Source organism: Eubalaena glacialis, chromosome 3 (assembly GCF_028564815.1).
Source record: "Eubalaena glacialis isolate mEubGla1 chromosome 3, mEubGla1.1.hap2.+ XY, whole genome shotgun sequence".
Taxonomy (NCBI): domain Eukaryota; kingdom Metazoa; phylum Chordata; class Mammalia; order Artiodactyla; family Balaenidae; genus Eubalaena; species Eubalaena glacialis.
This window is the reverse complement of record NC_083718.1, coordinates 44,421,589-44,442,778: the sequence shown is the minus strand read 5'-3', so window position 1 is coordinate 44,442,778 and position 21,190 is coordinate 44,421,589. Positions and strand designations below refer to the sequence as shown.

Genomic DNA, 21,190 nt, shown 5'->3' with positions numbered 1-21,190 from the left:
GAAACCACTCTATTTCAGAGCAAACCTCCATCACCTAAAGCAGCACACTGGAGACAAACCATTGAGAAGTGATGTGAGGCGAGCATTGTTTGTGAACAGCTGCAAATTCTATGTATCAAGGAAGCCCTTTGCCTTTGGGGATGTCGGGAAGGACTTCCTGGGCAACTCAGGATTTCTTCACCAACAGGCCACATGCACCTGGGAGAAGTCAAATAGTGGAACTGAGCGCGAGGCTCCCTTTCCAAGGGGAAAAAAATCATTATAAATGGGGAGACTGCCCAGAAACTTTCAGTGGCAAACACACTTGTTCAGCACCAGAGAGTCCTCACTAGAGGAAGATGTTACACGTGCAGCGCATGTGGGAAATCATTTAGCAAAAGCTTCCATCTCATTAGACATGAGAGAGTTCACACTGGAGAAAGGACTTATGAGTGCAGTGAATGTGGGAAATCCTTTAGCCAGAGCTCTAACCTCATCACACGTCGGAGAGTTCACACCGAGAAAAGGCCTTTCAGTTTGGGGAATATGCTTAATTCTTTACCTACAGCTCCAGTCTCTTCAAACACTAGACTGTTTACACAGGATCAAGGCCTTGTTAATGCAATGAATACGATAAGGCCATTAGCCCAAGGTTTTGACTCTGGAACCACAGATTTCAGAAGGAAAAAAACATCTTACATGTGCAGGGATGTACATGTAAGATGTTCCTTTTTCAGTATGTCAACACTTGAGATCCCTCCTCGTGGTACCATCTGAATTGAACCTCATACATCCAAACATCTGCAAACATCCCAGGCATGTGGGAGCTGCATTGTACTTTTTAACCTGCCCAGGTCCCTTGCCAGATTTCTGTCATTGACAGTTTCTGTGGCCAAAGCCATTTCACCTCTCCCACCTGGCAGGTACTCACAGTGTACAGCATTCACCCACCACAGTGTGTTCAGGGAAAGAAATCTTGGTTTTTCCCATTCACAGGAGGGATTGTGAGAAGCCTGAGCACTCACTCCTTTCTCATTTCTTTGATGAGCTAAGTCACTGACCTGACCCATTTTTGGCCCAAAGGACTCCGCTTGTGACTTGCAAAAATGGACGACCTTATTCAGGGATATTGTTGGCCTCACATAACTCCTATGATAGGATTTTCTAGCCATCAAGTCACCAACCCAGGAGTAGCTTCCCTCCCATTGCTCTGGTTTGTGCAATTATAAAGGTCTCACTGTTTAAACCACATTAAATCTTGAGGTTCCATTCATTGTATGGGATGATTTGAAAACAGTTGGGTTCTGCTAACATAAAGGAGTGATCAGCTTTTGTTGGGAATCCCACGCTTTGTGTGCCTTAAGGGCACAGTATGATAGCAGATATACCTCTCTCCATTTTGGCCTTGTTTGCATTATTGCCCAAGGCTTCCAAGGAAAGACTACAGAGCTTTCTGGTCCTAATTTGTGGCCTGAGTGCCATATTTTCTTGGTTCAGAGGTCAGCCTGGGGAAGGAGCAATTGTTGTGACAACCTTGCTTGCTTCTGAGAGTAACATGAAATTGTTGTCTTGTTCACAAGGGATATTGCCTTGAGCTCAGCATTAGTGAGGAAAATATTCTCCCAGGTCCTGCAGTAGAGCCATGTGCCCTTATGTGCAGAATTCTGTAGCGAAGCATCACTGGTTGTAAGATTATAGGGGGAATGATAATTGTTACAGAAAACATTGGATTAATAGTGGGAGGAGGACACTATTACAAGCTGGCTGGAATGTGCCTCATTTAAAGGGGCACCACAATGACAATGTTCCAGTCATTGTGGCTATGAAGGATGAGAATGTACAGAAATTCTCAGATCTCCTGAATTGTGAAGCTTGTATAGCAGAGGGCATTACAATAGAAAATAATCTGAAGGTTTGGTGGATTTCTGCAGCCTCTGTGGGCTATCCTCCTCAAGGCCATTTCTGTGCAGACAGAAAAATGAGAATAGAGAGAAGGGATATCTTTTCATCGAGTCACGGACTTTGTGACCCAGACAATATTCCTGTTGAATCAGGTGGGAACAGCCTTCATTGCTTACTTATATTTTTGACCACTGAGGCAAGGTGACCCTCCCAAGGCGTGAGGCAGAAAGTGGTGAAGTCGATATAGGGGATTTTACAAAAACAGTAAGAAATCCAGATTTTTATTTTGGATAATATTTTTAAGTTTTAATAAGGTATAAATACATGCAATAAAATGCACATGGTTAAAATTTAAAAAGATATTAAAAAAGAAAAAAAAAGAAATGTGCTACTTACCTATATATCTTTGCCTGCTGTGGAAAATGAGAATGGTACTTTTTTTCTGAAAGGGAGTCTTTTTTTCCACTGAAAATCTAAATGTAATTTTAGCGCTTTTCAGTAAGATCTAAGAAAGGGCTTAGATTTTGAAGTCCCTGTTTATTATAGGATAACTAATAAAACTACCCAGTTCTGCCTTTCTTTCTCACAGACTCTTCTGTCTCCAATGATTCTCCTTTCTTCTGTCTCCTTATTAGACACCTTTGATCCTTGACCTCCTCTTACTCTCCACTCTTCCTTTTTTCTCACACTGTCAATCGTTGATTGAAAGCCAATCTCTTTTCTAGAACAGTGGTTCTCAAAGTGTGGTTGGCAGAACCTTGGGAGTCCCCAAGACCCTTTACAGGGAATCCATGTAAAAATTCTTGTAATAATAATAATACAAAGAAGTTACTTGCATTTTTTACTGGGGGACATTTGCAAAAAGCAGTGACTGGTAAAACTGCTGGCATCTTAGCCCGAATAGGGCTGTGGCACCAAACTATACTACTGGTGGTCACTGGATTCTTCACCACCACGCATTTGCAGTTTAAAAAAAGTCAGTTTCACCTAAGAATATCCTCAGTGAAGGAGTAAGAGCTATTGAATCCCGATCCTTGGTTATATGACTTTTTAATATTTTGTGATGACATGGGAGGTATGCATAACACACCCTGCCACACACCAAAGTATGAGGGTTGTTTAGAAGAAAAGCACTTGTACAATTATTTGAGTTGCAAGCTGAACTAGAGCCTTATTTTCACAGAAAATCATTTTCACTTGAAAGAACGACTGACGTAAGTTACGGTTACCTAGACTTGGGCATTTAGTAGGTATTTTCTCAAGAGACAATGAAGTGAGTCACTTCAAGAAACAATGAAGTGAGTCACTTCAAGAAACAACAGACAGAATTTTTTTTCCAATGATAAGAATCAAGTTTTCAAACTAAAATTAGCGTTTTGGAAATCCTGCATCTGCCAAAACAAGATTAAGAATACTTGTATGAGCTTGACTGCTTCCCAATACTTAAAAGACTTTCTGATGAGATCAGAGGTGATTTGTCTGGCATCATATAATGAAATATATCAATATTTGGAAGAGCTGCATAATTCAGTGAAATCCTATTTTCCAAATGCCAATGCATAATATTACAAAATCATGCATGGTTACAGATCTATTTAAACAAGAAGACAGACCATTAGTTTTTTTTTTTTTTAATTATCATTTATTTATTTATTCTTGGCTGTGCTGGGCCTTTGTTTCTGTGCGAGGGCTTTTCTCTAGTTGCGGCAAGCGGGGGCCACTCTTCATCGCGGTGCGCGGGCCTCTCACCATTGCGGCCTTTCTTGTTGCGGAGCACAGGCTCCAGACGCGCAGGCTCAGTAGTTGTGGTTCACGGGCCTAGTTGCTCCGCGGCATGTGGGATCCTCCCAGACCAGGGCTCCAACCCGTGTCCCCTGCATTGGCAGGCAGATTCTCAACCACTGCGCCACCAGGGAAGCCCCACCATTAGATTTTAATGTAACAAAGTTTCAGATTCCACATAGCAACTAACTTTTAAGACACTACCAGTTCGAATTTTGGTATAGTATTAAAGAATATCCACAATTACCTGAAAAGACTAGTACAATACGTTTCCCTTTCCAGCTCCATATACCTGCAAAGCTTTCCTTCAAACATGTCAAAATAGCGTATCTTTACAGATTGAACACAGAATCTAAGAATCCAGCTGTCTTCTATAAAGCCAGACATTAAAGAGTTTTGCATTCTTTAAACATTAAAAAGAGTCACTCTTCTCACTACCTTTGTTTTATTTTGGGAAATAGTTATTTTCATAAAGATGTAATTTATGTTAAGATATAATGAAGTTATTTTTAAATGAATCAAGTAGTTTTGTTTTAGTTTCTAATATGATACATATTGATTTTTAAGTGTAAAAGAATTTTGAGATCAAAACCTTTGGGAGTCACTGCCCTAGACCAATCTTTCATCTGGCCTCCAGTCTCTATTACAGTTTCCTTAATAGACACTAACCCATTTATTAGTACACAAGACTAGCTTCGGGAGGATTTGGAGTGGGCAGCCCCCTGCCCGGTTTGATTTGAATAGTGCAGGCCACCACTTCCCTTCTCCCCAAATATCTTCTCTGTTGACCCTCCACAGGACTTCAGATTTTCCTCATTGGTATTCTTTTTGATATAAGTCACTTGAACGTCTCTCTTCAAATTTAAATACATGTAAGTGGTAGTCGTTGCTAGTTACCAGTCATTAATGTATTAAAATAATGCCCTTTTTTTTTAAATCTTCTGGCTGCACTGCATGGCATGTGGGATCTTATTCCCCGACCAGGGATCAAAACCGCACCCCCTGCATTGGAAGTGTGGAGTCTTAACCACTGGACTGCCAGGGAGGTCTGAATACCCAACTTTTGAGTGTTGACTATGTCAAGCTCAATTCTAAACACTTTTCATGTATTATCTCATTTAATCTTATGAAGAATGAACATTTATCCTACCCTATTTTCAATGAAGAAACTTGTAGATTGATATTATTACATTAATCAGCAAGCCCTTGAGGAACAGTGACACATACTCGAGGATATAAGGTCCCATACAGGCACATGCTACCAGGAGAAAAAGGCAGAGAACAGTCTGGAGCTTAGATGTAGTGTCCATGATGGCTCATGGCGGGCCGCCCATCTGGCCAATGAGAGGCAGGCACCAAAGTAAGGGGAAGAGATTGAGCCCTGGCTACTTTCCTGGTTCAGCCCTGACCCTGATCTGGACCCTGACCCTGGTGGGCTTTGTTACCTTGTACAGTAAGTCCCCTACATACGAACCTTCAAGTTGCGAACTTTCAAAGATGCGAACGTGTATTTGCATGTCCAATCACGTGCTTTTGTGTACCTTACTGTACAGTACTATATAGAGTACAGTAGTATAGCATATTTATTTCAAGCCTAGTATGTCTGGAAGCAAGCGTGAAAGCAGCAGGGATGCAGCTGGTACTACTGCTAAGAAATGCCAAGCAATAACAATGGAAACAAAAGTGAAAATAACTTTGTTGGACTTACAAACAAATTGGACTTAGGGATGCGCTCTTGGAACAGAACTCATTCATATGTAGGGGACTTACTGTATTCCACAAACCACCTCTCTCCCTTGGCCCATTCTGAAATGTTATAATCCCTTTCCATTCCCCATGTGTACTAAAACATCAGAACTTAAAAAAAAAAAAAAGCCACACAAAATTAACCTTAAAAAAATAAATTTATCTCAAGTCTGAAATAACTGAAGAACAAGCATACAGCTAAATAGTACAAAAAGCAAAAATTAGAACATGAAAAATGACTTAAGACAGACAGGCATTCTTCTGGCAATACTCTATGTTTACACGTATTTTTAAAACACATTTTTAAAGACATTTCTCCAACATTCACAAAAGGCAAAAGCTATATTTGCAACATTTATAAATACAAGAGCTTTTGAAAGCATCCAGTTTCTTTCTAAAATCACTTGATTAAAATTTACACAAGTGATAGTTACCAACTCCATATTCCAAAGATACGACATAGAATTACATGACATTCTTGTTTGATATATTACAGACAAATTTAATTCAAAATACAGAAAAATTATCAATTCATTTTGTGTTTTGTCACATCATATTTCATTCTTTTTCTAATCAACAAGGAAAAATACACATGACATATATGTATATATGCTTTTCAGAAATAAAATATTCCAACTTTTATCTGTAATTTGTTCAAACCTCAGGAACTTGACAAGTACATGATTATTTGAAATAACATTGACAGTTTAAAAGTAAAAACAATTATTTAGAGGAGGGACCTTAAAATATATTTTTGGCCATAAAATCTGTGATGTAAATATCTAAGGAAGTTAATGATTCAGCATATTCTGCCTGAGCTATCACCAACTGAACAAAAAGCATAAAAGCAGATTTGATTTTATTTTTTAAAAATTTTGTCATGCATATTTTTTTAATTAATTTATTTTTGGCTGCGTTAGGTCTTCGTTGCTGCGTGAGGGCTTTCTCTAGTTGTGGTGAGCGGGGGCTACTCTTCATTGTGGTGCACAGGCTTCTCATTGTGGTGGCTTCTCTTGTTGCAGACACAGGCTCTAGGTGCATGGGTTTCAGTAGTTGTGGCTCGCAGGCTCAGTAGTTGCAGCTTGCGGGCTCTAGAGCAGAGGCTCAGTAGTTGTGGCGCACGGGCTTAGATGTTCTGCAGGATGTGGGATCTTCCCGGACCAGGGCTTGAACCCGTGTCCCCTGCCTTGGCAGGCAGATTCTTAAACACTGCGCCACCAGGGGTGTTCTAAAAACAGATTTCAAGCTCCCTGTATCTACAAGGTAACATCCACAGTTGTTTATTCAACTGTCCAGGTAATTTTTCTCCAGCTAGATTTAAGTTCCTGTGGTACAATGATTTGGTCTATCCCCCGATGAGTGCATTTAAAATTCAAAAAAGATCTCTGAGATCAAATTTTACACATTCATTATACGGATGAGGAAAGTGCTGCCTGATTTACAGGGGAGCTAGAAACAGAACCAGGACATAGACCTGAAGTTCCTGATTCCCAGCTAAGTTCTTCCGGTAACACGTTCTCCGGGGTAAGATTCCACATAATTTACTGTCGTTTGGTTACAGACAATGTTATAATTTCAGTATAAAGCGATGCATATAGTACACCCAAATCAGCATTGCTAATTCACTTCAAGGATATTCAAGGGAATACCTGATTGGCTTTTTGTGTTTATGTGGACATAATATAAACATTACGGCTGTTTAAATGCCATTACTCTAAAGATATTCCCTATCCGCTTAGAGAGCCAGGACATGAACAACACTGAGATTCTCACTGTAAACAAAACACAGTGGTAGGCACTGTGGAAATGCATTTGGTCCTATTCTCCTTACCCTGAGCGTGTAAAAGAGCAGACTGTCCCGGCAGTTCGGAGCCTATGCACATTCTGTGGTGAAGCAAAGAGCCCACTCCCCCAACACGCTGAGGGGGCGCAGACCTGGGCAAAGGACTCCTCAAAGAATGATACAGACTCCATAAAGAATGATTTGCTGAATTAGAACAGACAGCATCTCAAGAGGTCTCCACTAAATGGGAATACCTAGGCTACCTGAAGTTATTACAGATTTCCTTATCTCAGGAATCTTCAAGGCAAAAGTATAAGGTGTGATACAAAAAATCATGAAAAAGCCAGTAACACATAGGATGACATTTTCTTACTAGAAAGTTATATATTGAAGAAAAAAAAAAGTAAAAAAAGATAGTGGATACAAAACTACTCTATATCAAGTTGGAGTGAAAAATACAGTGTTAGCATTCTTACGATGAATGGGAAGGCAGCACAAAGAAGAACTCAAGGTCATGAGTCTGTGTCTGGGCTACTTCGCTTAATGAGAACATATGCCTAAGACCAAAGTTATGGGTTCCGTCTGCACACCGAAAAGTTTTTATGGCCACTGACAGTACCTGTTATAAAGCATTTTCTAACAAGAATGTAAGAAATGGGAAAAATCTTAAGAGGTCATCTGGAAGTCTCATCCCAATAGTGTCATTTGGTGGGTTAGAAGTGTCATATTCGTAGACTGTATTCACACTGAGGGGGCTTGGACAGCTGGTCTGAACAATGGAAAGGGAGATAATTAGGAATACATTGTACACTTGGTTCCACTGGATAGTTTTATATAAACAAATTGCATGTACTCCTATGTGACTTGAAGGGATTGGACCTCCATATTATCATTTTAGAAAGCCTTCTAAGCTTCCATTTTCTACAAAAAGAACATTTACTTTTGAAAACCAAATGTCAAGAAGCTTACTTTTAGGTCAATAATATAAGATGGGACACTCATTAGATAAATGGTAGTGTTAAAATGATGTAAACAAAAGTATTTTAAGCAAAATATTGCTTAAATTAACAAGTAAGAACAGTACCTGCATACAGGAGTCATACAATAATTTTCAAGTAAGTGTCCATTACCCACAACCTATAAACTAAGCTTTATTACTCAATTAGCACATGATATTAACTTTTCCTTTCACCTCAAATTGCTGATTCTGATTGCTTGGACATCAGAATAGTTTTTGATTCTTCATCTGTGGGACTATCAGCTGGTACCTGTAGAAAGAATAAGAGGATAAAAAATTTACAGTACGTATCTGGCATATGCCATTATGACAGATCCACAGGAATAAAAAAAAACAGCTGATGGGGTAGATGGGTTTATACTCACTCTATGCACACATATCTCAATAGTATAATCATAAAAATATTCACTACTTACAGCTTTAATATCGCCATTTGTAATTCCTTTATTTATATTGTGTCTTTTCAGATCGGACTTGATTAATGCTGCAAACAGAGAAGCATCAATGGAGTTACCGTAGAGTATGTATAAATATACTTTTTTCTAAGCAGTACAAAATCTTTTTTGATGTTGTCAAATTTAGCACTCTACAGTACCATAATATTCCATAACATTCTTGTAGCCTGAAAAAATAATAGTATCTCTCTAAGCCATTAACTTAATTAGCAAGTCATTCATTAGTGAACAAATACAGGATGCTAAGAACCAAGACACAAAGATGAAAAGCACCATGCTTTCCCTAAAGGACACTCCAGTCTAGAGAAACACTGACATGCAAACAATTATAACACTGTATAACAACTCCAATAATGCAGGCATGTACAGGGTGTAGCGGAAGTGTGGGGAAAAAAATGCCTATGTCAGAAGGAAATCAGGAAAGGCTTACCAGAGGAGATATGTTTGAATTGAAACTTGAAAAATGAGTTGGAACTTGCAAGCAGATAAGAGGAGAGGGGAAGGCATTCTAGGCAGGCGGAAACCAGTACATGCCAAGAGACCAGGACAGGAAGAGTACAGTCTATTCTTGGCACTAGAGGTAGTTTGGAATCATTGGAACATCAAGTACAAGAGGCAGGTGGCAAGATGGGAGGCTGGGTTGGCAGGATGACATTGCGTCTGAGTAGGGGAGGACATGGTCAGGTCTGTGCGTTAGGGAGCTCAGTCTGGCAGCTGTGTGGGGGATGTCATCAGCAACAAGGCTAGAGGCAGGAAGGCCAGTCAAGAGGCTTTCATCCTGCTGAGAGGTGGTAAGGCCTGCATGTGTGAGAAATGGTGATATAGGGACAGGTTTCAGAGCTATTTTAGAATCAAACCAATAAGACTCAGTGGTTTGAGGGACTTCCCTGGTGGTCCAGTGGTAAAGAATCCGCCTTCCAATGCAGGGGACGCTGGTTCGATCCCTGGTCGGGGAACTAAGATCTCACATGCCACGGGGCAACTAAGCCCACGTGCCAGAACTACTAAGCTCGTGCTCGTCAACTAGAGAGCCCGCGTGCCGCAAACTACAGAACCCACATGCTCTGGAGCCTGTGCGCCACAACTAGAGAAGAGAAAACCCGCACGCCACAACTAGAGAGAAGCCCAGCGCCGCAACGAAGAGCCCGCACGCCTCAGCGAAAGCCCCGCGTGCGTCAACTAAGACCCAACGCAGCCAAAAAATAAATAAATAAATAATATTTTAAAAAAAAGACTCAGTGGTTTGATAGGATATGAAAAATGGGGATTAGGGAGGGGGAAGTGGGTGACTTGCTTGGGCAATTGAATGGATGGAGGTCCTAGTTATTGAAACTGAAAATACAAGACGAATTGGCGTGATTGGGAAGGTGGTGAGTTCAGTTCTGGATAGGTTGAGTATAAAATCCCATGGGACATCCAGGTCCAGAGATAAATAGATGATTAGACATATTGGTCTGAAATGTAAAAGCGATCAGGGTCTGGAGGTACAGATTAATGTGGTAGTTAAGGCCATAGACTGCACAAAGAGAGTGTAAAACAAGAAAAGATAAAAGTTTGTGGGTAGTTAAGTAATCTAATCAGTCATAAAGCAAAGTTTGAAAGGTGAAAGTAAAATCAGTCTTAAAAATTAGACTAATGCTTCTTTAGAAATCCACACTGCCCCTTATAATTCTGTTCCATTACTGATACCAATATTTTAGAAATTCAGGTATTTACGCTGAACTAATTGGATATATGTAAAATGGCCTTTCTGAATGCACTTAAATGATTTTAAAGTGATGTTGTGTAACAAGCTCATATTTACAAGCAGCTTGACATTAAAACGTCATGCTTTAAATTGCAGCAATGACCGATATCGGCTGATCCGCTCGACATTGTTGTACAATCCACCAAATCAAAGAGGCTACTCATTTTTTATAGGGGGAAACTGTGGCTTTCTTTACCATTAATATTAATCATAGAATTTAGAAACACTGTGAAGTGTTTAGAAACACTTTTTTCAATGGACATAAATGGGCTAAGGAGCATATATAATAGACTTCACAGAGAGCTGTCAATACTGGAAAAGCAGAATGCACTGCATTTAAATGGTAATTCCCCTGTCAAAACAAGACCTGCTGACAATTCTCAAAAAATGTAAAAAGAAAAGGTACCACCTTCACCGCACCTCAGGAATTTCCCAGCCTTCTTTCCTCTGTCTAAACAAATAACTACTGAATATAAATCCATCACCTCTCTCCAGTAAAATATTCAACATATGAGAGAATTAATTAGCATTTTTAGGTGGCAAAAGTATCAATGTAAAACTAATTTTAAAGATCTTCTTTTCACTTCTTAATTAATTTTCTGTACTTCACCTGTTTGAATTAACATTTATGAATCTTACTATAAGATAATGTGAAAAGAGAACACAAAACTGTTCCCTTTTTTGGTGCAACAGAAACACTCTATTTGATAGCTAGGTGTTTTACTTCCCTGGAAATTAAGAACAAATATGGAATTATTTATGACAGATCAGTAGTTAAGACAGTTAATGTATTAAATTACATACATTCAGTTACAAAACATTCAGTTTTGTACACTTTGTTTTACTAATTGAAGAGAATAAGAGGAAAACACTTCCGTGGTAGGATGTTTTTCTTTGAGGAAATGGTACATTTAGTCCCTTTGAGTGTAATGAATGAATGATAGTGACCTTAGGTGGTTGTGTATTTCCAAAATAAGTGCTTACCACTGGTAAGCACTTATCATATTGGGGGTTTCAAAAAGAACGATCAGGTATTCAACAAATATAAAAAGAAGCCTTGATTCATATCTTTCTGTTAGATTCTATCCTTGAATCAAGTTATAGCAGATCAAAAAAATAATCCCTCTTCAAGTCTCCATGGCTTCTGTCTCTCATGTTGACAAGGGGACTCAGAAAGAAATTAACAAAGTGAAATAACAGTTGAGGCCAACATGGGCCTGGACGCACTACTGGATATAAATCTTGCTTTTTTTTTTTTTTTTTTTGGCCATGCCCCGCAGCTTGTGGGATCTGCGTTCCCTAACCAGAGATCGAACCCGGGCCCCGGCAGTGAAAGCTCAGAGTCCTAACCACTGGACTGCCAGGGAATTCCCTATAAATCTTGCTTCGAAATTCATCCTTACACCGTGTGCCTGGACAATCTATGGATAAAAGTTCTTTTACATGCTCTTTTTCTGGAGATTGGGCACTATTCTCTTTCCTGCCCATGTCTATTCTGACTAGACCTAAGAAGAACTGGTAAATAATTCCACACGTTACTTCCACCACCACCATTTGACTTCTTCCCATGGTTACCACATTATAATAACAGCCTGGGACTTCCCTGGTGGTCCAGTGGTTAAGACTTCGCCTTCCAATGCAAGGGGTGCAGGTTCGATCCCTGGTTGGGGAGCTAAGATCCCACATGCCTCACAGCCAAAAAAACAAAACATAAAACAGAAGCAAAAATTCAATAAAGACTTTAAAAATGGTCCACATCAAAAAAATCTTAAGGGGACTTCCCTGGAAGTCCAGTGGTTGAGAATCTGCCTTCCAATGCAGGGGACATGAGTTTGATCCCTGGTCAGGGAACTAAGATCCCACATGCCACAGGGCAACTAAGTCCATGTGCCGCAACTACTGAGCACACAAGCCACAGGCCACAACTAGAGAGAAGCCCGTGTGCTGCAACAAAGAGACTGCACGCCACAGTGGAGGATCCCGCATGCCGCAACTAAGACCCGACGCAGCCAAAAAAAAAAAAATCTTAAAAAAAAAAAAAGCAGCCTATGTGATACATGATCAGGCATGTCCTAGGTGCCAGACACTATACTAGGAGCTTTTCATCAACCATCTCAGTTAATCCTCACAGCAACCCCCTAAGGCAGGCTTTTGTTGTTGTTGTTGTTGTTTATTTTTTATTCGTTGCTCTAGGGATTACACTGTGCATCTTTAATTTATCACAATCTTCTTAGACTTTATATAGAATTACTTCAAGAAAGATGTAGAAATCTTGCAATAGTATAGTTGCATTTCCCCCTTTCTTTTTGCTATTTTTACCATATTTATATTACATCTATATACATTTTTTTGAGATACAATTCACATATCATAACATTTACCCCTTTAATGTATACAATTCAGTGTTTTTAAAATTATATTCAAAAAATTGTATAACCATCATAAAGCAGGCTTTTAATACCCTATTATATAAATGAGAAAGGGAGGATGTGAGAGGTTGAGTAACTTTTCAAAGTCACACAGCTACTGTGCAGCAGAATCAGAACTTGAGGCCAGGTCTGTCCATTCCAGGCCTTTACTGACACTTGTTACAATGGTTTCGTTTTCTATGCATAGCAATTGCATTGAATTTGAAACCTGAAAAATGAATTCATAGATTCATATCCTTCAAGGGAAACAATAATATCCTGCTTTTTATCTCATTTTTTTCTTGAGTTCTGTCAAGCCTTGAGAAGCAATATAAATGAAAATTAAATATAAAGACGACGTGACACGAATACTTTGGCAGGCAAATTCCCTAATTTACCTGTTAAAATGATGCCTACAAACATCCAAACACAGAGGAAAACGTTCCCTGTCCTAGGACCATAGTCTGATGTGAGCTTTCCTTGCGCCAATGTGAATAAAATTCCAAATATCTAAAATAAAGTAAGAGAAATATTTTTACTGTTTGCTTCTTTAAAACAAATATAATGTTTTCCCCAGAACTTTTCTTAACTATTTTATTCATATGATTTGGCTTCTAGAAACATGCATTGAAAGGTGGAATTTTTAAAACAAAAACTATGGTCAAACTCATTATCCACTAGACTATTTGGTAAACTAACGGTCTCAGATTTAAGAGAAATCAGAGGTTTACCTGTGCAGCAGCATTAAGAAGACCAGATGAAGTACCTTCAGACTCAGGGTAAGTGATTTCAACAGCAAATTCAAAACCCAAGGGGAGGTAACCAGTCATGAAGAAACTAAGAAAATAAATCCAAAATCACAGACAGAATCATTAAAAGGACAATATCACATATTGATGCAACTGCTTAACTTCTCAGACCTGTTCTAATTATCAAGTAAGTGAATGTTTTGAGGTTGGTATGTGAAAGGAAGGCACTATTATGATTCACCAATTAACCCAAGGACATGAGAACTGAGAGGCAAAACCATGAACTAGGAAGCAAAACAATTTCTAATTTTTTTTCCTGAGAAAAATTTACCCCTAGTTTTCTAAGTCAGTTGTCTTTCTAGCCAAGTAAAGTTACTTGGATTAAGTAAGGCTTATCCATTTTTCACCTATAGTATAGCAAAAAATAATTTTAAGCTAATTTTTTATAGTTGTAAAGAATTACACATTGACGTGCACGAGACAGATCTTTTAAAGTTTAAAATATTAAAGAACTTTTGAGCAATTATACTGCAATAAAGACGTTAAAAAAATAAAAATAAAAAAATAAAAAATAAAATATTAAAGAACTTTTGGATGAACTTAAAAAAATTAAAAACCACAGTAGTAATACTTCAGAATTATAACAGCATGCTATCATTCCTCCTAAACACATGTGATGCTTACCCAAGCAACCCTCCAGTGACAAACACGATGATAATGTGTCCAAGGTTTAGTGTGAAAGTAAATATAACCATTCCAACAAAAGACAAAATGTAAACTGTCAAAGTAGTATGTCTAAAACAAAAACAACAAAATTGTTAGTATTTTGTCTGATTTTCTTAGGCACATAAAAATCATGTCTGGCTATGCTCTGTCCATACAGTAATAAATTCTTCAGATTTCAAGATTAACCCCTTCTTATCTATGGAAAATGTTTCCACCAAGGCATGGACTTGAAAGATTAAATTTAAGTTTTAACAGCAACAGACAACAAAACTCACATCATTTCCAATGCTCAGACAAGAAGGAAAACTCATAAGGATAAAATCATTTTTGTGCCACCAAATGGGATAGTTTCTTATCCGTATTTCAAGATACAGATCAAATTCCGCCTCTTCCAAAATGCTTTTCCTAACCACTGCAGCTTACAAGATTCTCCTTTCTTCCAAACTCCCTAATCATTTTCTATCTACATAATTGGCACTTGACATCTATTTTAGTCTGTTATATTACTATTTAACTTTACATATGTGAACACCTTATTTTTCCCAATTAGACTGCAAAGGTCCTAAGGACAGGGATCAAATATTACTTCCCACGATTCCTAGCTAAGAGTGATGCACATAACAGGAACTTGGTGAATGAATGGCAGTTATCCTGAGAAGAAAGCCAGGGCAACAAAGAACATTTCTATGCCAATCCAGTTTCCTAATTATAAAATGGACCAAAGACTATTAATAAATATAAATCCTTTACATATGCTCCCTTCATCTACAAATTTAATGGGTTTTACTCTAAGCTACCATTACGTAATAATGAAGCCACAGTAAGTGCTGTCTTAAGTTACCCGAGAACTATCTTGGAGAATTTCAAGATCAGCAGTACTTTGAAAGGGTCTAGATAATGGTATCAAATATATCTTAGGCCTTGAAAGGCACAGAGGACATAGTTCCATTACTTCATTCATTCATAGTTCCATTCATTCATTTCTCCCAAACAGATGGGAAGTTTCTGTCTGTTAAGAAATGTAGCTATTCTTCTTCTTCTTCTTTTTTTTTTGAAATATAGCTATTCTTTTAAGGCCCAGTGCAAAAGATTCTGCCTCCGAAACCCCTTTCTCAGTCTTGGTATTACTCACTTTTTCTTTTGTATTAGCATTTTTCTGGTTCCGTATAGATGTACAATTAATATAGCATCTTCATATTATGTATTACAGTATTATAGTTAAGTGGAACTACAGTTTGGGGGCATTTTAGCCAAAAACTTTTTACCAAAAAGCCTTTTGATAGGAAAGAACAACTTTTTATTTGTTTGCTTTTAAGTTCATAACATGAGAAAAGGGCAATATAAAGTCTCTGTCAGAAGTCAAATGTTTCTCAGAAAGGGCCCCTTTTAGAATAGAAATGATCCATTCTGAAGAGGTATATATGAGTATTATTAGAGGGGAGGAGAGTTCATAACGTATCCAAGTTCTCAAAGTTGAAATAAACATGACCGATAAGATAATACAGAGACTACTGTATTCAGAAGTTAAGGGAACCTAAGAGTGTCTAGAATCCAAGTCTTTTAGCAATAATAACACTTTGTAAATTTCTTAAAATAAAAAGTAAAGGTTCCTTTAAAACCAAAATACCTTAGGTTGTACACCATACATTTGCCTACTTTCACTTACTTGTATGTTTTGGTATAATCCAGCCATAAACCACAAAGAATAGAGCCCACCATTCCAGCTAATACTAGTGTTAGCCCAATCCTTCCAGCATTCACTTCTTCTCCCTTAAAATTTTTTTCAAAAGAAGTTGATCAGATACTTCTAATTCAAACAGATCCTTCACATTCCAATACCTTCTCAAAGTCAATGGAAATAGCAGATAAAATTAAGCATACAAAATAACATGAAGAATTCAGTACATGTGTTAAGGTGAATGCGGTAGAGGCAGGTAAAGCACATATTAAAGGACATCATTCTACATTAAAACAGAAAAAAACCCCTGATATATGGGAGAAATCACAAAGGGAATTTTTGGGGCTTCCCTGATGGCGCAGTGGTTGAGAATCTGCCTGCTAATGCAGGGGACACGGGTTCGAGCCCTGGTCTGGGAAGATCCCACATGCCGTGGAGCAACTGGGTCCGTGAGCCACAACTACTGAGCCTGCGCGTCTGGAGCTTGTGCTCCGCAACAAGAGAGGCCGCGATAGTGAGAGGCCCGCGCACCGCGATGAAGAGTGGCCCCCGCTTGCCGCAGCAAGAGAAAGCCCTCGCACAGAAATGAAGACCCAACACAGCCAAAAATAAAAATAAATAAATAAATAAATTAAAGAAAAAAAAAGATCCTAAGCTATAAAAATAACCTCAATAACATAATTAATAAATTAGAAAGCATTAGACTTCAGTTAACTAAAGTGTGTAGGGTCAATGATATGGATCCAGTTTAAAAAAAAAAAAAAAAAGGGACTTTTTCTTGATCCTCCATGGTTAGAAGTACAGTAATTTTTGTTAGAATTCTTAAGTAATTCACAGATGTCTGAAAAGGAAGTTAAGCTTATAGCTTTCACATACTACAACTGCGTTCTCCTTTCAAAAGCAAAGAGAGATCAGAGCTTGATATTTACGTCTTTATATTTGTGTTGGTTTTCTTTTAAAGTTTGTTCTTTGTCTTTTTTCATATAACCAGTCACACTATCTCTTTAAAAAAAAATTTTAAAAAGACTGAGGTATTGTCAAAGCAATAATGACTTCTGCTTTCCATGTTGTTTTATAAACTGGATTAAATGTATTCTCAGTGAAAACAAATATAAATCTTTTACAGCAACAAGGTCATAAATCTTTAGCCTTATGATCATGCTAACAGGAATTATATTGCTAAAGAAAAATTCTTGGCCAGGCATGCAACACAATATAGGCAGAAGCTTACCTCATAGTATGTCAGTATAATTTGATTTAATAATGTTGAGACTGAATAAAATGCTCCAGTCATGATACCTACAATAAATAAAGAGAAAACTATCAATGTACCATGTACTAGTTCATGAAGTAATATGTAACACTCTGTGACAGTTGTGAAAATATAATGTCTTCTTAGACAGTTGACAGAAAAAATTAAGACCTCTTGCTATTCCCTTTCAGGATGTGGACTGATCAACGTAACACCTAAACTTACTAGAGATTGTGATTGTAAAATTCTGTCATTACATCATTTACTATTATTTAGACTCAGACATATGGACCAGAAATCACAGTCCCATGCATAACACTGTATACAGCAATCTAGCAACGGATTGCTTCCTGAGCGCCTACACAAGCTGATGAATGTTAAAGCATTAAGACAGAATCCCTCTTTCAGAGATCTCACCCCTGCATCAAAGACTTATACAGCAATTAGTAAGACAATGTTAATTGAAGAATACTTAAAAAGGAAAAATAAAAACAGCTGGTTATCAGGAATCATATGACTAGGTTTGAATCGTGGAGTTTCTTCACATATGTTGTGTAACTTTAGGTCTAAGTCTTTTAACCTAGCTGAAATTTAAGTTTATTGTTTTTCTATTATTAAATATTTCAAGCATACAAAATAGTACAGAGACTAATTTAACAAATACCCTTACTCATCACCCTCTTGCTAAACATTAACATTTTGCCATTTTTGCTTTAGATTCATTTTTTTAGACCTTCCTTAATCCTATTCTTCCTCAGAGGTAATCCCCATCCTGATCTTGGTGTTTATTATCGTAGATATTATAACATATGTGTATCAATACACAATAGTTAGAATTATTCTGCACGTATTTAAATTTTATATAAATAATATGGTATTAGTATCCACCTGCAATTTGCTCATACCACTCAATATCATGGTTTTGAGATTTAACCATGTTGATACTTTTAGTTCTAGCTCATCAGTTTTCTCTGGTGTATAATAGTACATTGTGTGAATATACTTCCATTTAGTTATCTCTTGTCCTAAGTCAATAGACACGTTAAGGCTTTTTCCAGTTTTTTGCTATTTAAAACAATATTGCAATAAATACTATGTTTTTGTTCTTATGTATAAGGGTTTCTCTAAGTATGTACCTAGGAGTAAAACTTCTACTTTCTAGATATAGCCAAACTACTCTTCAAAATGGGTGTGCCAGTTTATATAGTAAGTCCCCTACATATGAACGAGTTCCGTTCCGAGAGCGGGTTTGTAAGTCCAACAAAGTTAGCCTAGGTACCCAAGTAACACAATCAGCTATATAGTACTGTACTGTAATGGGTTTATAATACTTTTCACACAAATAATACATAAAAAACAAACAAAAAATAAAGAGAACATTCTTAATCTTACAGTACAGTACCTTGAAAAGTACAGTAGTACAGTACAACAGCTGACATACAGGGGCTGGCATCAAGTGAACAGGTAAGAAGAGTTACTGACTGGAGGAGGGAGAGGAGGTGGGAGATAGTAGAGCTGAAGGATCATCAGCAATAGGAGACGGGGGGCAAGCTGCAACTTCACTCACGCCTGACGCTGATGGAATGCACGTTTGCATCTTTGAAAGTTCACAACTTGAAGGTTCATATGTAGGGGACTTGCTGTACTACCAACAGAGTTCCTTTACTCTACATCCTTGCCAAATTTGTTTGCATCAGATTAAAAAATTTTTTTCTTTTTTTTGCCAATTTGAATGTGTGGGATATTGTATCTTACTTTGGTTTTGATTTGCATTTCCTCAATTACTAGTTAGGTTGAGCATCATACATGAGCAATATACACACACACAAACATATAAATGCCTTCTGATTTCCCCGGACTGTTTGCTCTTTTCTTAGTGATTAGTAGGGGTCACTTTTATATTGTGGGTACGAAGCCTTTGTTGGTTATATGCATTGCAGGCATTTTCTCATAGCCTATGTCATGTCTTTTTAGAAAATATCATTATTTTAATGTATATATTTATCAATCTTTTTATTTAGGGTTTATGTTTTTTGCATTAGGAAATTCTTTTAAGAATACTAAAGATGGTTCCCTTCCCTTCCCTTTATTGCTTCTAAAACATTAAAGTTCTGGGGACTTCCCTGGAGGTCCAGTGGTTAAGACTCCACGCTTCCACTGCAGGAGGCACGGGTTCAATCCCTGCCCTGGTCAGGGAACTAAGATCCCGCATGCCGTGCCGCGTGGCCAAAAAAAAAAAAAAAAATTAAAGTTCTGATTTTTACCCTTTGATCTTTAATCCACAATTCATTTTCTAATTTCACCTTATTTTTCCTCTATGGCTAATTGATTGTCCCAGGACAATTTACTATGTAGATTCTCTTCTACAAATATCAAGTTTTCATATATGCATAATGTTCTAGTCATCACAGCTGTTTGCAAATATTCTAGTTTTTCTCTATCCAGGCACTTAGTGGCATGGCCATATGACTTTAAAGGTGAGTAGAAGTGATACTTCTCATTTCCTACCTGAGTAATCATGGAGACATGTGCCTGGATCCCCGAGTAATTTGCTGCCTACTCACAGTGAACAGGTAGCATTGGCAAGAAATAAACTTTTGATATGTTTGGCCACTAAGATTTTCTTTGGTAGGGTTTCATTGCTATAATACAACCTAGCCTATGCCAACTGATACACAGGGCTAGGTCCCTGGGCTCTCTATTCTGTTCCAGTGATCTAATTGTCTATCCCTTACTAATACATGACATCTTGATTACCACTGCTCTATAAATCTTGATATCTGAGAATTAGTTCCTTACCTTGTTCTTTATCAAAATTACCATTGTTGTTCTTGGCCCTTACCTATCTCACAGTAATTTCAGAATTAGCCAAGTTTTATTACAAACCCTGTTTAAGTTGGAGATTGCAAGATGAGGCCTAGGTCTAAAGATCTTATCAAAAACCCCTGGGTAACTAGTCTTTGTTACTCACTTCCCACTGAGTTCAGGAATGCATAGGGACCCAGCTAGGTTAGCCTGAGGAGGCCAAGGAAAATAAAGGAGGCCTGTGCTGAGGCTTCAGTGTACTCTACTGCACTGTACCCTACGGTGATCTCAAATCTATTCCAGACCTCAGTGAGGATAGCCAGAATCTGAAGAAAGAATTATAGAAGCAAAGAATACTGTTAGCTGAATCTAGAGTATGGTATTTGTCTGAGTTTCAGATAGCAAGTAGCTACAGATGGGGACAGTGAGGGATCATGCTTTCTCCAAATAGCCCTAACTCAAAAAAAAAAAAAGTTTCTTGGTTTATTTGGTTCCTGAGTTTTGGACACTAAAAAATCCTGAAAACCTGTCCTAGGAGTGTAGTGCCCATCCAGACTATCCCATGTACAAGTCTGCTCCAATCTTTTGTATATAATACTAGGCATGGAGGGGGACAGGTACAATTCCAAAAGGTGTGATATGACTCTCACTCATTCAGACATTATGATCCCTAACTATGCACCCCTTCGGTGACTAATATCAAGTCAAGAAACTTCTCCAACTGCCCTGGGGAATATTATTGAACTCTCCACAGGGTTTCCCAACTCCCTCTTTCTAATTCCTTCAACAAGTAAACTCTGTTCAGTTTCTGAAGCCTGTGTCTGTGTCTGGCCTTTCCATCAGTCCAAATCCATAATTGGCATTTGTTAATATAGTGGTCCTGTAAGGTTAACTGGCATTATTACAATCTTGAGTCTTCCAAAAACATGGTATATCCCTCCACTTAATTGAGATCTTCTCTTATGTCTTTCAATGTTTTATAATTTTATAATTTATAGTTATTTTTTAACATTTAAGTATAGCTGATTTACATTAAGTTCTTTTTGGTAGATTTATTCCTACGCATCTTATACTTTTGGTTGCTATTATAAAAGAATGCAATTGATATTTTCACATTGTTTGGTATCTCATAATCTTTCTGAACCCATCCTTATTAGTTC

General features: G+C 37.8%; 1 protein-coding gene across 1 annotated transcript in view; it reads right to left on the bottom strand.

The window, feature by feature from the left end:
* Positions 1-7,912: 7,912 nt before the first annotated feature.
* FLVCR1 (FLVCR choline and heme transporter 1) overlaps positions 7,913-21,190 on the bottom strand; it is a 34,374-nt gene continuing 21,096 nt past the window's right edge. The window contains exons 4-11 of the mRNA XM_061185586.1: positions 17,205-17,272; positions 15,962-16,065; positions 14,254-14,364; positions 13,552-13,657; positions 13,219-13,330; positions 8,627-8,694; positions 8,385-8,460; positions 7,913-7,961 (exon numbers count right to left, since the gene is read on the bottom strand). Of these exons, the coding sequence (XP_061041569.1) occupies positions 8,386-8,460; positions 8,627-8,694; positions 13,219-13,330; positions 13,552-13,657; positions 14,254-14,364; positions 15,962-16,065; positions 17,205-17,272 (644 nt within the window). The 3' untranslated portion in view covers positions 7,913-7,961; position 8,385. The remainder of the gene's footprint in view (positions 7,962-8,384; positions 8,461-8,626; positions 8,695-13,218; positions 13,331-13,551; positions 13,658-14,253; positions 14,365-15,961; positions 16,066-17,204; positions 17,273-21,190) is intronic.